Genomic DNA, 22,074 nt, shown 5'->3' with positions numbered 1-22,074 from the left:
CCTTCCCTTCCCTCTGACCCCATTCCGTCTTCTAATCCCAGCCCTTGTCATGTATTCACCATCCCCTCTGACCTTCCCCTCTCTGATGCTGAATGTTCAGTACTCAACAAAGGACTCAGTTTCGTACCCGCATGGGCCCCAGTTATGCCTGTCTCTTTATGGGGTATGAGGAACATTCCTTGTTCCCGTCCTACTCCGGTCCCCTCCCACAACTCTTTCTCCGGTACATCGATGATTACTTCGGTGCTGCTTCATGCTCTCGTCTGGACCTGGAAAAATTCATCAATTTTGCTTCCAATTTCCATCCCTCCATCACCTTCACATGGTCCATCTCTGGCACTTCCCTTTCCTTCCTTGCACTCTCTGTCTCAATTTCTGGTGATAGACTGTCCACCGATATTCACTACAAGCCCACCGACTCCCACAGCTACCTCGACTACAGCTCCTCACACCCTGCTTCCTGTAAGGACTCCATCCCATTCTCCCAGTTCCTTTGCCCCCGTCGTCTGTTCTGACGATGCCACTTTTCAAAACGGCGCTTGACATCAGCACCACCTTTAGCCAGTATCACTATCATTAACACCCCTTTGTCCATGACATCTCTGGCAATCTCTTCCTTGCCTCATCTATCACTGGCCTTCTATCCAGCTTCACCTGCTCCACCCCCCTTAAACAGTATAAATTTCATCACATTTTACTGCTCTTTAGCTCTGAAGAAGACTCATACGGACTCAAAACATCAGTTGTTTTTTCCTCCCCACAGATGTTGCTAGATCTGCTGAGTTTTCCCAGCATTTTCTGTTTTTGTTCAAGGTCAGGCTTGGCTGTTATAGACTTCCATAGTTGAAAAGCCTGTCAAGGTGTGCATGTAAAGAATAATGCCTTGTGTCAAGCGCCTTTGAAAGGGTTCACATGTGGATGATGGCCATGGGGCTGAAGGTCGATCTTTTTGTCTTGTGGGACTCTACCAATGCAGTGCCCATGGGACTATACCGAGGACATAAGACGAAACATATATGTAACTAGTTAGCAATAGGTGTGTGTGTGTGTGTTGGGGGAGGGGGGGGGGCGGGGGTCAGGGTGTGGATTATTCTGCTTTGTTGTGGTTGATGGTGCATTACCCAAAGTTGTGCAGCACATTCGTCCAGAGTGACCAACTCTCTCAGGCAAAATTAAGGGACACCCTGGCATGGGGCTCCATTAGAGCAAGGGGGGAAGGGGGTTCAGCCAGAACTATGACACAGGAAAGTAGGCTCAATTACAGGACAATCTGTAAGTAAGAGTGGTTGGTCATTTTGCATTCGCCTGCTGCTGGCACCATCCAGTCTACCCTGGACTTTCCAACATCTGCCCTCAGGCCCTTCAGTCCTCTATCTGATACTCTCATCTGTCCCATCTCACTCCCTCAAGTACCTGACCTCCCAACATTCCCTTCAGCCTCGTTTCTCTCCCATGTTTCATTTTGAGAGACATCTGCTCACATAGCCTGCATTAAAATGAATTTTCTTGCTCTCTGGTGATTTGTGCTGACCGGCAAGAGGGGGACCAGGGGTGGGGTGGGGGCGGCGGGGGGGGGGGGGGGGGGTGGATTTTGTACAGTCCCAATTGATTATAGTGGGCACATTGATGTTATTGTGACGTGCCCACTTTAAGCTGTGGGCCAGAAAACAATAGGCTGCAGCAATGAAACAGCATGTTTTAGTGGAGTGTGACTCACAGCATGTCTGCATCAATATCCTCATCCGGCCATCAGAATATTTTTCTGCACGTTGTGATAACTTTTCACATGCAGGTTTCAAAAATCAAGCTCAGCGCAAATGCCTGAAGTCTGCATTTTCCAACTACCGTACCTAATTGTTAACAGTTGCATGTGAATCCATGTCATTGAATAAGAATCCCATCACTAAAGTAATCACACTTTGATGAGGTCTGAAGAGCTGACTGAAGACTTGGCTTTGCCTGAAATCAGCATCAAAGTCACATAAACAGCAATGTGGTAAAGGGCAGATAATGCTTTTGCGATGATGGTTGAGGGCTAAATATTTGCCAGGACAGCAGTGAGAATATCCCCGCTAAAGAGTTGAGTAGATTCCGTACCTCAAGTTTCTGTAGGCGCTCTTGCTCCTCCCTCGCCAGCTCTTCCTTGGTCTTCATTCGGTCAGAGGGCTGTGCCTTCATGTCAAAGAACAGCTCGCGTACAATAATATCATAATCCCCAGCCTGAAGGAGGAAGGATCAGAAAATGGAGGGAAAAAAATTGCACTTGAAGTTTCTACTTCATAAATTTTGATATGTATCTTAATATTTATTGAGTCTAGAATTGATTCTAGGGAACAAAAATACATACGGTAAAATGGGTGGCGTGTTCCTTTAACCAATATGCTTAGCTTCCCCCCAACACTCCTCATTCCAATGGCTCAGCTGTTAAGACAATGAGTACCTGAGCCATTAAACTCTGGAAGATCTCACGTACAATCCTCAGTATGTCCTGGGTCTCTTCCAGTGAGATGATACAGGTATAGAAAGTGACGTCATGCATATTAGACACCAATGAAAATAATGCAGCTGCCATGCTCTACTTTCATACAATCATATAGACTAGAAGGCTATTCAGCCCTTCATGTCTATGCCAGCTCTTTGAAAGAGCCATCCAACTCTCCCTACTTTTTCCACATAAGAATGCAGATTTCTCCTTAATGGAGTTTTTGCTAGAAGTTATACTTAACTGAAAATAGAATAAGGAACTTTATCTACCTGTAAAAAAAATTCTTCAGTGCTTCTGTCACTCCAGATATCACTATTTTAAATGGTAAGAAGTTGTAACAAAATAATATATATATTTTTTAAAGGCACAAAAAGAGAAAGAAAGAATCGTGGAATGGTGAGGTCAATTTTGGTGAAGGGTCTGGAGTTGAAAATTTGAAAGCATTTGGTAATCCTCTATAAAAAGCAAGTAAACTCAAACTGACTTCCATCTTCCGCTTATTTGTTGCGAACAGATGCTGGCTGTTTCATACTGAAACTTTTACACTGATGTGTAGTGACTTTCAGGTGGGTAACACCACAAAAAAAACTTTGCCACATAACTCGGAAGGCTACAGATCATTCAAATATTACTGTATTAGATCCCTTTAGAGGTCTTTCACACGAGGTCAGGTTGACATGGGCCACCTAAACGTAGCTCCACCTTATGGCATGTTATAGGTCTGGTATAACACTCGATGTTATAAAGTAGCATGTCCACAGAGTTACAATATGTTGTGACATAGGATACCAGCTAGCATAAATAAATGCTTCTGAAAATCCTGCAATTATTCTAATGGTTAATGGGAAACTGTTTCTTCAATATGCTCTTCCAAAGAGCCAACATAGGCACAATGGACCAAATGGGCTTCCTTCTGTGCTGGAAATTTCAAAGATTCTGTTTGTTTGTTAAGTGTCACTGGTTTTCAGTTTAAGGTTAAAAAAAAAAGTGCAGGTGACATGAATGATCACAATGCGTAAAACAGAATCTCTTACAATAAGGCTTAGCAAAACACTTAAGAAGAAAGGTCGGAAGCATACAAGAGAAACATTGAGGTCCAGACAGTGGGACAATCTCTACATTTTATTTAACTGTTCCTATAATAATTTACAGTGCACAACAGCACCATTCAGTGCCAGCAACCAGGCATTACAAGCAACTGATGAATAACGATATCCAGGGCTGGACTGACAAGTGGCAAGTAACATTCGTGCCCCACGAGTACCAGGCAATGACCATCTCCAACAAGAGAATCCAACCATCACCCCTGGGCATTCAATGGCATTACCATTGCTGAATCCCCCACCATCAACATCCTGGGGGGTTACCATTGACCAGAAACAAAACTGTACCAGTCATATATATAAGAGGTCAGAGGCTGGGAACCCTGCACCAATAGCTCACCTCCTGACTCCCCAAAGCCTGTCCACCATCTACAAGGCACAAGTCAGGGGTGTGATAGAATACTCTCTGCTTGTCTGGATGAGTGCAGCTCCAACAACACTCAAGAAGCTCCACATCATCCAGGACAAAGCAGACCACTTGACTGGCATCCCATCCACAAACATTCACTCCCTCCACCACTGACGCACAGTGGCAGCAGTATGTACCATCTACAAGATGCACTGCAGGAAATCACCAAGGCTCCTCAGACAGCACCTTCAAACCCTTGACCGCTACCATCTAGAAGGACAATTGCAGCAGATAGATGAAAACACCACCACCTGGAAGTTCGCCTCCAAGCCACTCACCATTCTGACTTGGAAATTATTCGCCATTCCTTCAGTTGCTGGGTCAAAACCCTGGAACTCCCTCCCTAACAGCACAGTGGGTGTACCTACACCATTTGGACTACAGTGGTCAAGAAGGCAACTCACCACCACCTCCTCAAGGGTAACTAGGGATGGGCAATAAATGCTGGCCAAGCCAGCAAAGCCCACATCCCATGAATGAATAAATACAGAAGAAAAACATTGTAAGGGACAGTAAAAATTCAGATGATTTCTTTTTTAAATTACCTCAGCTCAAAATAGGCAGCTTATTCAATGGCTGAGGTCATATGAAGCAGCCAAATGTTCCTGAAATCACTTACCTTGGGTTTCTCTTCCTTGTGCTCAACTTTGGGGGTTTTGTGAGCCAGCAGGGAATGGACTTCTTTCCAATCTTTGTCCAGCTTCTCGGTCAGCTCCTGTGCCTTGTCTCGCTGAATCTGCCGCTCGTGCTGTTCAGATTAGAACATTCCATCATTACCAAAAATAGGTAATCACGAACAGGAGGAAGCCATTTAGCCCCTCGAGCCTGTTCCACCATTCAATGAGATCATGGCTGATGTGCAACCTAACTCCATATGAAATGAAACAGCCAAACCAATTGTGGAACACAGTGAAAATTCAGACTGCATTGAAGAAATGAACACTGGAAAAGTCAAATGCAGTGTCTTACACAAAGTGACTGGCTGCATTTGTAATTAAATTTCTCCAGCCTCAGCCCGATTTTGCAGCAATTTGCAATTAAAGATCACCTGCTTAAAACAGTCATATAATCAGTTTTGGAATTGAACAACATGGAATGGGTGCTACCAGGAATGCAAGTTAATTCACATCTATTACTGCGACAAATTGAACTGATTGAGCACAAGAGGGAAATAAGTGGGAATTGGGTTTCTATATAAAAATGACTGGAATACGCTAAATTGTTGTTAGATATACAAAGGAGATTAAATACACATCAGTTAAATATTTTTCAAAAATTGTAACTTGATGGATTGAGCAACGTTTGAGGGGATAAGCTCCTGTTGGCAAAACACTGCCCACCAGTGAAAAATAAACACCATACAAAATCACTCAGTTCAATTAATTATAGGTTGCGCACAATGTGGCGACATGTAGACAGGAGGGAGATTTAACTTATTTTCCACAGTTAAATCACACATCAATTGCATTTGGGCCTGCACTGTCACACATTATTCACTGCAATGCCATATCTTTGCTCTCAACATTGTATGTGAGAAAGATGTGTCGCACATAAGGACAGGATCTGCTTTTCAGATCCTGACATCCAGAATGAATCAAGACATCTCCAGCTTCACAATGGAAAAAGGTGAAGGTAGCCTCTTCGGTTCTTGTAAATATCTACACGATATAGACTTAAAACCTTCTCCCACCTCAATTGTTACCTTCAGACATTTGTCCAGAGCTGTGGAATCTTGGAGCTCTGCAAAATCCCCACCCCAACAATGCAACATCTTTTACCTTCTACCTGCACTGCTGCTTCCCTGTGACACCTCCCACCCATTACCGGTTACACTTCTGAAACCCATTCTTATCACCCCCTGCTCTGAACCACTTGTAGCCCTCTCTTTGTGACCTCCGCACTTCATGACCTTCATGACTGCCCACATCCTCACCAGCCTTCACTGGCTTCCCATATGCCAGAAACTTAAAAGATTCTCATCCTCCGTAAACTTCAGCCCATTCATAGCCCAGCAGCTGCATCGAGTTCACAAAGTCCTGTCCACTCATTGCTTTTGTGCTCAATGACCTACATTGGCTCCAAGTTTACCTTGAATTTAAATTTCTCCTAGTGTTCAAATCCCTCATAGTCTCACCACTCCCTAGCTCTATAGCCTCCTCCAAACCTAGAACCCTCCAAAATATCTGCACTCCTCCAAATTTGGCCTCTTGTTTGCCACCAATTTCCATCGCTCCACCATTGGTGGCAATGTCTTCAGCTATCTGGGCCCCAAACCCTTCCAAAACTGCTCTGCCTCTCCTCCTTTAAGACGCTTCTTAAAATATCTCTTTGACTAAGGTCATCTAACTTAATGTCTCTATGTGGCTTGGTGTTTTTTTGTCATATTGCTCCTGTGAAGCACTTTGGGATGTTTTACTATGTTGAAGGTGCTATACAAATGCAAGTTGCTGAAATCCCTTTCACCTTTCCTTACTCTGTGGACTCCTCCAGCCTCAGGTACTAGCTAACACGCCTCAAAACCCTTGATCGCTGCTCCACTCTCAGCTCCTTCAGCCACCTTCCTCTCACCATATGAACCTACCAGCTTTCAAAAACCACCTTAAGACCCACTTTGACCATGTTCTACAGCTTCCTTTGACTGTCTTGCTCCACCTTCCTGCTGAACTGGCATCCATTTGCTCTCCATTGCCCCAAGATATCTCTTTGCATGCACTAGAGAGATGAAAATTGTAATATGTGGTCTGACATCAAACTTCACTTAATTAGACAAACCCCAAACCGCAACCACAGACGACACGGTTAGGAGATAGGTGCTGTGACACCTATGCCTGGGGCGCCTCAGCTTCCCCTCCCCAACCAATGGTAAAAACCAACACCCACCACCACCACACTGTAAGTTTCCTGAAGCAGTTTGCAAAGCATACCTTCTCCTTCTTGGATTTAGCAATAAGCTCTTCAATGAACTCTCTCCGGGATTTGGGTTTTGCTTCCTCCTCCTCGCCCTTTTGCTTAGACGAAATCTTCTTCTGCAACAGCCCGCCACCTCCGAAGTGTGCAGCAGCAGTGAACTCAGCTGCCAGCATTGAGGGAACCAGTTACTTAAGGAGCATAAAGAATGATACAGCCAGCCATGTATTCACAACTTATTTCAAAAGCAAATGTTTAGCTGTTATGCCAGTATTAGCTGTCAGCCACAGTTCAGTGGTAGCACTCTCGCCTCTGAGTCAGAAGGCTGTGGGTTCAAGTTCCACCACAGAGCGTAAAATCATTTCTGACATTCCATAGCAGTAATGAGGGAGCACTGCATTGTCAGGAGATGCTGTCTATCGGATAAGTTGATAAGTTCACCTGAGAGCTCAGACTTAGTTTAAAAAATGCAAAGACATTTCATTCTGAACAAGGGCAGGGGAGTTCTCTCCAGTGTTCGGGATAATATTTACCCCTCAATCAACATTGCCCAAAATAGGTTATCTAGCCTTTATCTTATTGCTGTTTGTTGGCCTTACTGTGTGAAAATTGGCTGCCGCATTTCCTACATATAGTCGTTGGCTACACTTTAAAAGTGCTTAATTGACTAATTAAGGCACTATGGTCATGAAGGATGCAAGTTTTTCTTTCTTTAATTCATCAAGACAAATTTGTCCCATCACAACCATCTATCATAGATTCCTGTCCCCTTCACACACCTGTCAAACCCCACTCTAAGAAACACGCTCCAACCTTCCTCGGAGAGAGGTGGAAAACGCTGTTAATAATCTCAACCATCTTCCCACCATCGTCAAGTAAGCTCCCATTAAAAGTCTCTCTTTGAAGTGTTGCCTTTGGATATGACCCTGGTTTGTAGATACAAAAATCTATAATTGTACTACTGAATGGCTAAAGGTCAGTTTCTCCACAGAAGCCCTCGTGCTTTATTAATATCCAACTGAGAACACTGCATGCTGTTTCACATTAAAGGAGGGGATTGATAGTGAAATCTTACACAAGCCCTGCACATGTTAGAGCCTTTGTAAAACTAACAGGAGTATTCAAACCACACAGTGCTCCTCATGCTCACCAGACAGAAGGCCCTTATCCTCCATTTCATTGTCAATGTCTGGCATGTCATTGAACTTCTCGATGTCTGCCAGGGATTGCCCATAATGGGTGAGTTCCTCATCCTCATTCAGGTTGTATATGTCCTTCTTTGTGTGCAGGCGCTGAAACAACAAGACCAAAATAATTAGGCGAATCCAGTAAGAGTTACACACCAATCAGCAAAGTAATTTCAATAAAGATAAGTCAGCCAGTGTATTTTGGCTGGAGGAATAAGGAGGTTGTCTACCTCTTGGAAAAAGAGTCTAAGTTCTGATGAAAGGTCATTGACTTGAAACATTAACTCTGTTTCTCTCTCCACAGATGCTGCCTGACCTGCTGAGTATTCCCAGCACTTCCTGTTTTTATTTCAGATTTCTAACATCTGCAGTATTCTGCTTTTCGGTAAGAGTCTAAGTAGGTTAGAGGTGCAAAGGGATCTAGGAGTACAGATCTGCAAGTCATTAAATGTAGCAATGCAAATACAAAGCCATGAAGAGTGCAAATGAGGCACTGGATTAGTGATTGGGGAGCTGCTGCTTTGCCTCTCCGCAAGGCCAGGATTACAGTGGCCAATTGCAATGCTTCCTCTTGCCATGCTGGCTCAGATAGGCTAGTGTGACACAGTAAGTTATAAGTTATGGGACCTTCTGTATAGCTCAGTTACTTATCAAGGGAGTTTTCTTTTTTGTGTTTAGTCATCTGGTTTATCCTCTTCTCCTGCCATTTTAAAAACATATTAATTTACAGAAGGTGGGTGTCGTTGTTAAGACCAGCATTTGCTGCTCATTCTTAATTGTCCTTAAGAAGGTGGTATTGGGCCTTTTCCTTGAACCACTGCTGTCCATGAAGGTGCAGCCACAGTGCTGTTAGTGTGGGGGTTCCAAGATTCTGGATTAATGTCCCATCAAAAACTACAACATTAGAAAACCGAGTGTGTCAGGCAGGCATTCAAATGTAAGAACTGTCCATATATAGGTGTACATGATGAGAAAGCTAGGTTACTATTTAGAATTAAAGCTGGGAAGGCAGGAGGCCATCAACCTAAGTAATATATGCAGAGGCATCAGGAAAAGAGGAGCCATAAGAGGAAGTTACAGCACATGCATTATAATCAAAGGATTCAAACTCCTTGCATGCTGGTGAGTTGGCATGACTGAATGGTCAGATTCCCAGAGCATTCGAATTGTTCTGTAGGGAGTGGGTGAGGCTGCTTAATGACTGACAGACAGAACCCCCCAGTTACCCCAGTAATTGCAGCATTCCAAGTATCAGTCAGACAGCAGAATTTAGACGCCCTCCTATTTTATGTGCGCTGATGAAGGGTCATCTCCCTGTAGCATTAACCCGACATTCCTCTCTCCATGGATGCTGCCTCAGTTTTTCTCAGCATCTGTTTTTTATTGCAGGTTTCAAACATTTTTGTTCCATGAGATGGGGATTGTACAAGCGAGGAAGTGAGAAAAGGACTTGCATTTAGTGTTTTAACATCCCTTGTAGAAATGCTTCAGTGCTTTATACACAATGGGATATTTTGAAACACAGCGCCTACTGTTAGATAGACAGGCTTTTGTGCATGGCAAGATCCCATACATTGGCAATCAGGCAACCAATTAGCATCTACTTCTGACAATTCAAAATCTACTCGTATTAATCAAACAACATTGCAAAATTGGTTTTAGCATTGGGATAATTTAATTATCTAATCAATTAAAATATATAATTCAAACGATGAAGGGACCAAATCTACTTTTGGTTAACAATGAGGCATTCTCCCTGATTTTCTTTGAAAGAGTCACGGGATCGCTAGCGCCCACTCAAACAGGCAGATGGGAATCTTTGCTTCATATGTGAAAAAAGGCACCTGTGACAATCCAGGCTTCCTTCAGCACTGCACTGGTGTGATCATGTACTCGAATCACAGCTATGGGTCTTGAACCCACCAGCCGGAGGTAAGCCTGCTACCCGCTGTGCTGATCAGACAATGTGCCCTTCCCTTAATGGAACAATGAAAAGCAGGTCTGAAAGTGCAAAGTATCCAGCTATGAGGGAAACAAACAACCCAGATTAGTACAATTTTCATCAGGCTGTTTTATTTAATTTGTTAAAACAGAAGAGTGTTACCTGCCGCTCCAGGGAGAATCTCTTTGTCATCTTCTCGTCTGCAGTTAACCCAGAATCATATTCACCAAATCGTCTGTCAACAAATGTATTGGCCTTCCCCTTATCCTGGTATTCCTTCAGCAAAGTCTCTGTGCGCTGGAACACAAGTGAATAATAAAAGTATCTTAAATTTTCCAGTAATATGGACAGTGCAACATTTGGCTATTTGCTTACAGGCTGACTCAATAATCCCAATTTTATAAACAGTCTGTCAATGTCAAAAAGGTGGCACAGGCACGACATACCAAATGGCCTCCTTCTACACTGCAAGTTTCTAAGATTCCATGAGTGTTTTTCTGGTTAGCCCAAAGAGTTAGCATGACTTAAAAAAAAATGCAAAGACAGAATAAAATGACAAAGCAGAATTTGCTAAATCAGGGCATGTTGTGGTGTGCATTATTTGTTAGATATTTCCATCATTCTTCAGCACAAAACAATTTTTGTGGTGCCAAATTGCCGGAAATAAGAACTTATAACAGCGAGGTGAAATCTTAGAGAATGAGTGTATCTTCTTACCCAATAAGATTTCAGAAACAAATAGAGGAAGGATGTAAAGAAGGGTTGAATTATAGTCAAATCAAGTGCAGAATCTCCAGCAAAACCTGGACAACATTTGGGCTTGGGCTGATAAGTGACAAGTAATATTCACATCACACAAGCGTCAGGCAATGACCATCTCCAACAAGGGAGAATCTAACCATTGCCCCTTGACATTCAATGGCATTACCACTGCTGAATCCCCCATTATCAAAAGGGAAAGATTGTATTGAGAGAGAAAGGGAGGAACAGTAGGGGAAAAAATTTAATTTTAAAAACCTCCAAGAGCTAATTACTATTCTGCAGGAATAAGGCTCCAGTCTCAATTGTTCCCTTTAAGCGAAGAAGCTGCTTCTCATCTCAGTCCTAAACGGTCTACCCTGTATCCCGAGTCTGTGACTCCTTCTTTTAGACTCCTCAGCCAGAGGAAACATCATCCCTGCATCCAGTCTGTCCATCCCTGTCAGAATTTTATACGTTTCAATGAGATCCCCTCTTATTCTTCTAAACTCCAGTGAATACAGGCCCAGTCAACCCAATCTCTCCTCAACCAACAATCCTGCCATCCCAAGAATCAGTCTGGTGAACCTTCACTGCACTCCCTCTATGGCAAGTATATCCTTTCTTAGGCAAGGAGGCCAGAACTGCAAACAATACTCCAGATCTGGTCTCACCAAGGCCCTGTATAGCTGCAGTAAGACATCCTTGCTCCTAGCAAGCCACTCAGTTGTATCAAACAGCCGTTACGGAGATGGTTACAAGGATATCAAAGCTGAAAATAAATATTAAGGAGTATGTGACTTTTCGAAAAGACAGGCAGGAAGGAAAGGGTGGTGGGGTAGCTTTGTTAGAACAAGATGGAATAAGTACGATAGCAAGAAAGGATCTTGGATCGGAAGATGTAAAATCCATATGGGCGGAGGTAAGAAATAACAAGGGGAAGACAACACTGGTGGGAGTAGTCTATAGGCCCCCTAACAGTAGCTATACGGTAGGACAGAGAATAAATCAGGAGATAATGAGGACGTGTAAAAAAGGCAGTACATTAATCATGGGTGACTTGAATCTTCATATAGATTGAGAAAATCAAATTGGCAGAGGTAGACACGAGCAAGAATTCATAGAGTGTAATTGAGACAGTTTCTTAGAACAATATGTTGTGAATCCAACCAAGGATCAGGCTAACAAAAACAGGAAATACTGGAAAAACTCAGCAGGTCTAACAGCATCTGTGGAGAGAAAGACAGGCAGGGATCAGGCTATTTTCGATCTGGTAATGTGTAATGAGGCAGGTTTAATAAATGATCTCAGAGTAAAGGGTCCCCTAGGAAACAGTGACCATAATATGGTAGAATTTAGCATCCAGTTTTAGAGTGAGAAACTTGGGTTGGAAACAACTGTGTTAAACTTAAATAAGGGTAATTACAATGGAATGAGGGCAGAGTTGGCTGGAGTGGACTGGGAAAGGAGTTTAGCAGAAAAGGTGGTTGATGAACAATGGCAGACATTTAAGAAAATAGTTCATGACTCACAACAAAGATATATCCCAGTAAGGAAGGGGATAAACCAACCATGGTTAACTAAGGACGTTAAGGACATTATCAAATTGAAAGAATAAACATACAATGTGGCAAAGATTAGTGGTAAACCAGAAGATGGGGAAAGTTTTAAAAATCGACAAAAGATGACCAAAAAAATAATAAAGAGGGAGAAAGTAAACTTTGAGGGTAAACTAGACAGTAATATAAAAACGGACAGTAAGAGCTTCTTTAAATATATAAAAAGGAAGAGAGAGGCCAAAGTGAACATAGGCCCCTTAGAGACTGAGGCTGGGGGAATAATAATGGGGAACCAGGAAATGGCAGGGGAGTTGAATAAATACTTTGCTTCAGTCTCCACAGTAGAAGATAGTAATAGCATGCCGAAAATACTAAATAATCAAGGGGCAAAAGGCGGGGAGGAAATAAATACAATAACTATCACTAGAGAAAAAGTACTAGGGAAACTAATGGGGCTAAAGGCTGATAGGTCCCCTGGGCCTGATGGGTTGCATCCTAGGATATTAAAGGAAGTAGCTACAGAGATAGTGGATACACTGGTGGTAATCTTCCAAGAATCCTTAGATTCTGGAAAAGTCCCAGAAGATTGGATTACAGTCAATGGTAACACCCTTATTCAAAAAGGGAGGGAGACAAAAACCAGGTAACTATCGGCCAGTTAGCTTAACATCTGTCATTGGGAAAATTTGGAGTCTATTATAAAGGATGTAATTGCAGAGCATTTAGAAATACATAATCTAATCAAGCAGAGTCAGCATGGCTCCACAAAAGGGAAATCATGCCTAACAAAATATATTAGAATTCTTTGAGGAGGTAACAAGCAGGATAGATAAAAGGGAACCATCACACGTAATATATTTGGATTTCCAAAAGATGTTCGATAAGGTACCGCACATAAGGCTACTTAATAAGGTAAGAGCCCATGGTGTTGGGGGTAGTATATGAGCATGGATAGAGGATTGGTTAACTAATAGAAGATAGAGAGTTGGGATAAGGGGGGCATTTTCGGGATGGCAACCTGTAACTAGTGGAGTACCACAGGGATCAGTGCTGGGGCCACAATTATTTAATAATAATATATATTAATGACTTAGATAAGGGAAGTGAATGTACTATCGCCAAGTTTGAGGAGGACACAAAAATAGATGGGAAGGCAAGTGGTGAGGATGACACAAGGAGTCTACAGAGGGATATAGACAGGTTAAGTGAATGGGCAAAAACTTGGCAGATGAAATATAATGTGGGAAAATGTGAGCTTATGCACTTTGGCAGGAAGAATAGAGGAGTTGAATATTATTTAAATGATGAAAGACTGCAGAAAGCTGCAGCACAGAGGGATTTGGGAGTCCTTGTGCATGAATCACAAAAAGCTAACATACAAGTTCAACAGGTAATAGGGAAGGCAAATGGAATGTTGGCTTTTATTTCAAAGCAAATGAATATAAAAATAGGGAAGTCAGGCTAAAACTATACAAGGCACCAGTTAGACCACACCTAGAATACTGTGAACAATTTTGGTCCCCTTATCTAAGGAAAGATATACTGGCATTGGAGGCAGTCCAGAGAAGGCTCACTAGATTGATCCCAAAAATGGAGGGATTTTTTTAAGAATAGAGGTTGAGTTGGTTGGGCTTGTACTCATTGGAGTTTAGAAGAATGAGAGGCGACCTTATTGAAACATATAAGATTCTTAGGGGGCTTGACAGGGTAGATGCTGAGAGGTTATTTCTTTTTGTGAGAGTGTCTAGGACCAGAGGGCATAATCTCAGAGTAAGGGGGCGCCCACTTAAAACAGATGAGGAGGAATTTCTTCTCTCAGAGGGTAGTGAATCTGTGGAATTCTTTACCGCACACGGCTGTCGAGGCTGGGTTGTTAAGTACATTCAAGGCTGAGATAGACAGATTTTTAATCAGTAAGGGAATCAAACGTTATGGGGGAACGGCAGGAAAGTGGAATTGAGAATTATTAGATTAGCCATGATCTCATTGAATGGTGGAGCAGCCTCGATGGGCCAAATGGCCTACTTCTGCTCCTACATCTTGTGGTTTAACTGCTACAAAGTCTCAAAAAAAGGAATGAAACCAGACAGACCACCCAACATCGACCTAGGCACTGGAACTGACAATGGCAAACTCAGCCCTGTCGACCCTGCAAAGTCCTCCTCACTAACAGCTATGGGGCTAAAATTGGGAGAGCTGTCTCACAGGCTAGTCAAGCTACAGCCTGACATAGTCATCCTCATGGAATCATATCTTACAGATAATGTCCCAGACACCACCATCACCATCCCTGGGTATGTCCTGTCCCACCAGCAGGACAGGTCCAGCAAAGGTAGCAAGACAGCGGTATACAGTCGGGAAGGAGTTGCCCTGGGAGTCCTCAACATCGTCTCTGGACCCCATGAAATCTCATGGCATTAGGTCAAACATGGGCAAGGAAACCTCCTGCTGATTACCATGTACTTCCCTCAGTTGATGAATCAGTGCTCCTCCATGTTGAACGCCACTTGGAGAAAGCACCGAAGGTGGCTGGGGCACAGAATGTACTCTGGGTGGGGGACTTCAATGTCCATCACCAAGAGTGGCTCAGCAGCACCACTACTGACTGAGCTGGCTGAGTCCTAAATGGCACAGCTGCTAGACTGGGTCTGCGGCAGGTGGTGAGGGAACCAACAAGCGGGAAAAACATGCCTGACCTCATCCTCACCAACCTGCCTGCAGCAGATGCATCTGTCCATGCCAGTATTGGTAGGGGTGACCACCGCACAGTTGTTGTGGAGATGAAGAACCGCCTTCACATTGAGGATACCCTCTATCTTGTAGTGTGACACTACCACCGTGCTAAATGGGGTAGATTTCGAACAGGTCTAGCAACTCAAGACTGGGCACCCATGAGGCATTGTGGGTCATCAGCAGCAGCAGAATTGTACTCGAACACAATCTGTAATCTCATGGCCCGGCACATCCCCCACTCTACCATTACCATCAAGCCAGGGGATCAACCCTGGTTCAATGAAAAGAACAGGAGGGCATGCCAGGAGCAGCACCAGATATATTTAAAAATAAGGCGTCAACCCGGTGAAGCTATAATGCGGCGTGCCAAACAGCATAAGCAGCAAGTGATAGACAGAGCTAAGCAATTCCACGACCAATGGGTCACGTCCAAATTCTGCAGTCCTGCCACATCCAGTCGTGAATGGTGGTGGAAAATTAAACAACTCACTGGAGAAGGCTCAGTCAGTTTACTCTCGATCATCAGTAAAGTAATGGAAGGGATCATCAACAGTGCTATCAAGCAGCACTTGCTTAGCAATAACCTGCTCACTGATGGCCAGTTTGGGTTCCGCCACTCAGCTCCTGACCTCATTACAGCCTTGGTTCAAACATGGACAAAAGAGCTGAACTCCCGAGGTGATGTGAGAGTGACTGCCCTTGACCTCAAGGCCGAGTTTCACTGAGTATGGCATCAAGATGCCCTAGCAAAACTGGAGTCCATGGGAATCAGGGGGAAAACTCTCCACTGGTTGGAGTCATACCTAACACAAAGGAAGATGGTTGTGGTTGCGGGAGGTCAGTCATTTCAGCTCCAGGATGTCACCGCAGGTGTTCCTCAGGGTAGTGTCCTCGGCCCAACCATCATAGGGTCAGATGTGGGGATGTTCACTGATGATTGCACAATGTTCAGTACCGTTCACGATTCCTCAGATACTGATGCAGTCCACATCTAAATGCAGAAAGACCTGGACAATATCCAGGCTTGGGCTGACAAGCGACAAGTAACATTCATGCTACACAAATGTCAGGCAATGACCGTCTCCAACAAGAGAGAATCTAACCATCGCCCCTTGATGTTCAATGGCATTACTATCATTGAAACCACCACTATCAACATCCTGGAAGTTACCATGACCAGAAACTGAACTGGACTAGCCATATAAATACAAGAGCAGGTCAGAGGCTAGGAATCGTGTGAAGAATAACTCACCTCAGACTCACCAAAGTCCGCCCACCATCTACAAGTCAGGAGTGTGATGAAATACTGCCCACTTGCCTGGCTGAGTGCAGCTCCCACAATATTCAAGAAGCTTGACACCAACCAGGACAAAGCAGCCTGCTTGATTGACACTACATCCACAAACATTCACTCCCTCCACCGTAGTGCATAGTAGCAGCAGTGTGTACCATCTACAAGATGCACTGCAGAAATTCACCAAGGCTTTTTAGACAGCAACTTCTAAACCCATGACCACTACCATCTAGAAGGACAAGGGCAGCAGAAACATGGGAATACCACCACCTGGAAGTTCCCCTCACAGTCACTCACCATCCTGACTTGGAAATATATCGCCGTTCCTTCACTGTCGCTGGGTCAAAATCCTGGAACTCCCTTCCTAACAGCACTTGTGGATGTACCTACACCACATGGACTGCAGCAGTTTAAGGCGGCAGCTCACCACCACCTTCTCAAGGGCAATTAGGGATGGGCAATAAATGCTGGCCCAGCCAGCGAAGTCCACATCCCGTGAACGAATAAAAAAAATCTCAAGTCGTCTCACAATGAAGACCAACATACCATTTTCCTTCTTAACTGCTTGCTGCTCCTGCATACTTGCTTTCAGTGATTGGTGTACAAGGACACCTAGGTCCCTTTGTACATCAACATTTCCCAATGTATCACCATGTAAACAATACTCTGCCATTCTGTTTTTCCTACCAAAGTGGATGACTTCACACTTATCCATGTTATACTGCACTTGCGCGTGAACTCAACCTGTTTAAATCACCTTGATGCCTCTTAATATCCTCCTCACCACTCACATTCCCAACAAGTTTCGTATTGTCAGCAAACTTGGAAATATTACATTTAGTTCCCTCAGCCAAATCATTGATTTATATTATGAATAGCTGGGGCCCAAGCACTGATCCCTGTGGTACCCTGCTCGCCACCGCCTGCCACTCTGAAAAGGACCTGTTTATTCCTCCTCTCTGTTTCCTGTCTGCTAACCAATTCTCAATCCACGCCAATATATTACCCCCAATCCCATGTGCTTTCATTTTACACACTAACCCCTTATGTGGAACTTTATCAAAAGCTTTCTGAAAATCCAAATACACCATGTCCACTGTTTCTCTCTTATCTATTCTGCTAGTTACGTCTTCAAAAAACTCCAGTAGGTTTGTCAAACATGATTTCCCTTTCATAAATCCAATGATTTCCCTTTCATAAATCATAGCTAGTTATATATGGAAAATAAACTGTGGGGTTGTTCTGATTAGAAGGGAGAAAGTTAAGGGGAGATTTTTTAATAGAGGGGTTAAACATTGTGAGAGAGAATATATCAGAACCTATCTGCGTCATTTCCACTGGCAGCAGGATCAGTAACCAGAGGATATGAGATAATTTTGTTTTAAACTCAGCAAGTTATGATGATCTGGAATGCGCTGCCAGAAACTGTGGTGGAAGCAGATTCAACAATAACTTTCAGAATAGAATTGGATATGTACTTGAAAAGGAAACATTTGCAGTGCTATGGGGAAAGAGATGGGGAGTGGGACTAATTGGATAGTTCTTTCAAAAGATTGTCACAAACAGGATGGGCCAAATGGCCTCCTTCTGTCATTATGACTAACAACAGATTATGTAACATATATAACAGGTAATATAATCTCTTACCCTTTTAATAGATTTCGATCGAGATATGCCAGGTAACCCACGGTCATGCTTTGTCTTCCGGCCAAGAATGTTGAACTTTTGCTTGTTTATTTTCACCTCAAACGGATTTGTCTTAATGTCTCGTGTGGACTTTGTCTTCCGTACGTTATCAGAAGTGATCTTTTTCTTCTGAGCTTTCCCCATCTTTCACAGTTCTGAGTAATTGTAAAAAGAAATATTCTTTGTAACGCATAGAACTGCCTTCAAAGTCAGAGAAGATTCATATTTAAAAGAAATACACATTTAAACATTGCACCAGCTCCGGCTGCTTTGCCATACGTAATATATGAACAGGAGGCCATGTAGCCTGCCCCACCATTCAACAAGATCATGGCTGATCTGCAACTATCTCCATATACTCAACGCCTAACTTCACATCATATCGCTAATATCTTTGGTTAACAAAAATTTATCAATCTTTTAGTTTTAACAATTGACCTGGCATCAATTACTCTTTGTGGAACCACACTTAGGGCCTTATTTAGGGTTAGGGTTAGCCTAACTTTAACTACCAATGTTTTGATTTGCAAACTCTATGTTAACGACAACAACTTACATTAACGTAGCATCTTAACATAAAACGTCACAAGGTGCTTCACAGGAGTATGATAAAACAAAGTATGGCACAGAGTCACATAAGGAGCTATTAGATCAGATGACCAAAAGCTTGGTCAAGGAGATATGTTTCAATGAGTGTCTTAAAGGAGGAAAGTGAGATAGAGAAGCAGAGGTGTCAGTCCGGCCACCATTGGTGCAGTGATTATAATGGGAATGCACAAGAGGACAGTATTAAAGAAGCGTAGGTATCTCGGAGGGCTGGAGGGGATTACAGAGAGGGATCGGCAAGGTCATGGAGGAATTTGAAAGCAAGGATGAGGAACTTAAAGTCAAGACATTGTTTGACCGTGAGCCATTGTAGGTCAGCAAGCACAGGGGTAAAAGGGGGACAGGACTTGCTGCAAGTTCAGACATGGGCAGCAGAATTTTGGATGACCTCAAGTTTACAGAGGGTAGAATATGGGAGAACAGCCAGGAGTGTGTTGGAATAGACAAGTTTAGAGGTAACAAAGGGATGAATGGGGGTTTCAGCAGATGAGCAGGGGCAAAGTCAGGCAATGTTACTGAGGCAGAAATGGGCACTTTTAGTGCTGGCAAGAATATGAGGTTGGAAGCTCATCTTGGGGTCAAATGTGAAAACAAAGCTGTGAACAGACTGGCTTAATCTCAGACTGTTGCCACGGCCCTCGTGAAAACAGCACAGGGAGAGAGTGAATAAAGAGCAAGGAACAGAGACAGAGGCCCCACTATCAGCGGCAGGAGCGAGAGCAGCCCTGGGTGAAAACAGCACAGGGAGAGAGAGTGGATAACGAGCGGGGGGAGAGTGGATAACGAGCGGGAGGGAGAGTGGATAACGAGCGGGAGGGAGAGTGGATAACGAGCGGGGGGGAGAGTGGATAACGAGCGGGGGGGAGAGTGGATAACGAGCGGGGGGGAGAGTGGATAACGAGCGGGGGGGAGAGTGGATAACGAGCGGGGGGGAGAGTGGATAAAGAGCGGGGGGGGAGAGTGAATAAAGAGCGGGGGAGAGGGACAGAGGCCCCACTATCAGCGATTCAAACCGACACTGAAAAAACAGAGAGTGACATCACAGGAGAGCAGGCAGGTGATTGGCTGGTGAGTATTTCAGCTTTTCGCTTTGTTTTAGATTTAAAATAGCAGCTGAGTAACTATCACTTGTTGATTATTATTAAATTAGTAACTAAAGGATAGGGGAAAAATGAGTAAATAATAAAGGTAAAACAACAAAAAAGATTGAGAGCGAAGCAGCTGTATAAAGAGCGGAGTTTACCTTTGACAGAGCGGAGCTGCTGTATAAAGAGCGGAGTTTACCTGTGATGGAGCTGGTTCTCACCCAGACACTCAGTGGTGCTGGAATTTGAAAGGATTGACGTCAGGACAAGGGAGAGAGTTGATTGGTAGGTAGTGGGTAAGTTGTTTTTTTTTCCACTTTAAAGCAACATTACAGAAGGTAAGAGTCTCAGCATTTGTTTTAAGGAAAATTAAATAGTTTTCTCCTTGGCTTAAATTTAAGGAAATAATCTTTTAATTCAAAACGATCAAAAAAAGTATGTCAAGGGAGCTCAGTCTCGTGTGTCGTACAGCCTGCAGCATGTGGGAATTCTTAGACACTCCTCGCAGTCTGGATGACCACATGTGCAGGAAGAGCCACCGGCTTGACCAGCTTGAGCAACGGGTTTCGGAGCTTCAGCATCAGCCCGAGACACAGCAGTACATCCGCGGGGCTGAGGGTTACGTGGATAGCACGTTTTTAGATGTGGTCACTCCGCAGCTTAAGGAAGTGCAGTCAGAGAGGGAATGGGTGACCACCAGTCAGGAGAAGGGAGGCAGGCATGGAAGTCAGGAAAGCCCCAGAATGCATCTCACTCAAGAACCGTTTTTCTGTGTTGGAAAAAGGTGAGGGTGAAGGTTCCTCTGGAGAAAGTATATGGGGTATATGGGGTACTTAAAAAAGTAATTAGGAGAGTGAAGGGGGGGACATGAAGAAACACTGGTGGGCAAGATGAAGGAAAATCCCAAGGCATTTTATAAATATATTAAGGGCATGAAGATAGCCAGGGAAAGAGTAGGGCCCATTAGGGACCAAAGTGGCAATCTGTGCATAGAACCGGAGGACCTACATGAGGTTTTTAAATTATTGCTTTTCATCTGTGCTCACTATGGAGAAGGGCAATGTAGGTGTAGAAATCAGGGAGGGGTGGCTGTGATATACTTGAACAAATTAGCATTGAAAGGAAGGATGTATTTGCAGTTTTAGTGGGTTTAAAAGTGGATAAAACCCCAGGCCCAGATGAGATGTATCCGAGGCTGCTATGTGAGCCAAGGTGGGAGATAGCAGGGGCTCTAACACTAATTTTCAAAACCTCTCTGGCCACAGGAGAGGTGCCAGAGGACTGGGGGACAGCAAAAGTGGTACTATTATTCAAGAAGGGTAGTAGGGATAAACCAGGTAATTACAGGCCAGTGAGTCTAACATCAGTGGTAGGGAAACTATTGGAAAACATTGAGGGACAGGACTAATCTCCACTTGGAGAGGCAGGCATTAATCAGGGATACAGCGTTGTCAGAGGGAGATCATGTCTAACAAATTTGATTGAATTTTTCGAGGAGGTGACTAGTTGTGTAGATGAGGGTACTGCAGTTGATGTAGTCTACATGGACTTCAGCAAGGTTTTTGACAAGGTCCCGCATGGGAGAAAGAAGGTAAAAGCCCATGGGATCCAGGGCAATTTGGCAAATTGGATCCAAAATTGGCCTAGTGGCAGGAGGCAGAGGGTGATGGTCGAAGGTTGTTTTTGCGATTGGAAGCCTGTAACGAGCGGTGTACGGCAGGGATTGTTGCTGGGACCTTTGCTGTTTTTTGTGTACATTGATGATTTAGACCTGAATCTCGGAGGTACAGTCAGTAAATTCGCAGATGACACTAAAGTTGGTGGAGTCGTAAATAGTGAGGAGGAAAGCCTTAGATTACAGGACGATATAGATGGGCTGGTAAGATGGGCAGAGCATTGGCAAATGGAATTTAATTCTGAGAAGTGTGGGGTGATGCATTTTGGGAGGACTAACACTGCAAGGGAATACACAATGAATGGTAGGACCCCAGGAAATACAGAGGATTAGAGGGACCTTGATATACATGTCCATAGATCCCTGAAGGCAGCAGCTCAGGTAGATAAGGTGGTTAAGAAGGCATATGGGATACCTGCCTTTATTAGCTGAAGCATAGAATATAAGAGCAGGAGGTTATGTTGGAGCTGTATAAAACGCTAGTTAGGCCATAGCTGGAGTAGTGTGTGCAGTTCTGGTTGCCACATTATAGGAAGGATGTGATTGCACTGGAGAGGGTGCAGAGGAGATTCACCAAGATGTTGCCTGGGCTGGAGCGTTTCAGCTATGAAGAGAGACTGGATAAGCTAGGGTTGTTTTCCTTGGAGCAGAGAAGGCTGAGGGGG

General features: G+C 43.8%; 1 protein-coding gene across 2 annotated transcripts in view; it reads right to left on the bottom strand.

Annotated features, from left to right (window-relative positions):
• The window catches only part of nop14 (NOP14 nucleolar protein homolog (yeast)), a 50,521-nt gene that overhangs the window by 26,739 nt on the left and 1,708 nt on the right, over positions 1 to 22,074 (bottom strand). For both annotated transcript variants that reach the window (XM_078560840.1, XM_078560848.1), the window contains exons 2-7: positions 18,005 to 18,198; positions 10,196 to 10,330; positions 8,055 to 8,196; positions 6,922 to 7,070; positions 4,617 to 4,745; positions 2,098 to 2,220 (exon numbers count right to left, since the gene is read on the bottom strand). In XM_078560840.1, coding sequence (XP_078416966.1) covers positions 2,098 to 2,220; positions 4,617 to 4,745; positions 6,922 to 7,070; positions 8,055 to 8,196; positions 10,196 to 10,330; positions 18,005 to 18,187 — 861 coding nt within the window. In that variant the 5' untranslated portion in view covers positions 18,188 to 18,198. The remainder of the gene's footprint in view (positions 1 to 2,097; positions 2,221 to 4,616; positions 4,746 to 6,921; positions 7,071 to 8,054; positions 8,197 to 10,195; positions 10,331 to 18,004; positions 18,199 to 22,074) is intronic.

Source organism: Cetorhinus maximus, chromosome 2 (genome assembly GCF_964194155.1).
Source record: "Cetorhinus maximus chromosome 2, sCetMax3.hap1.1, whole genome shotgun sequence".
NCBI classification, from domain to species: domain Eukaryota; kingdom Metazoa; phylum Chordata; class Chondrichthyes; order Lamniformes; family Cetorhinidae; genus Cetorhinus; species Cetorhinus maximus.
This window is presented reverse-complemented; position numbering and strand designations above follow the sequence as displayed.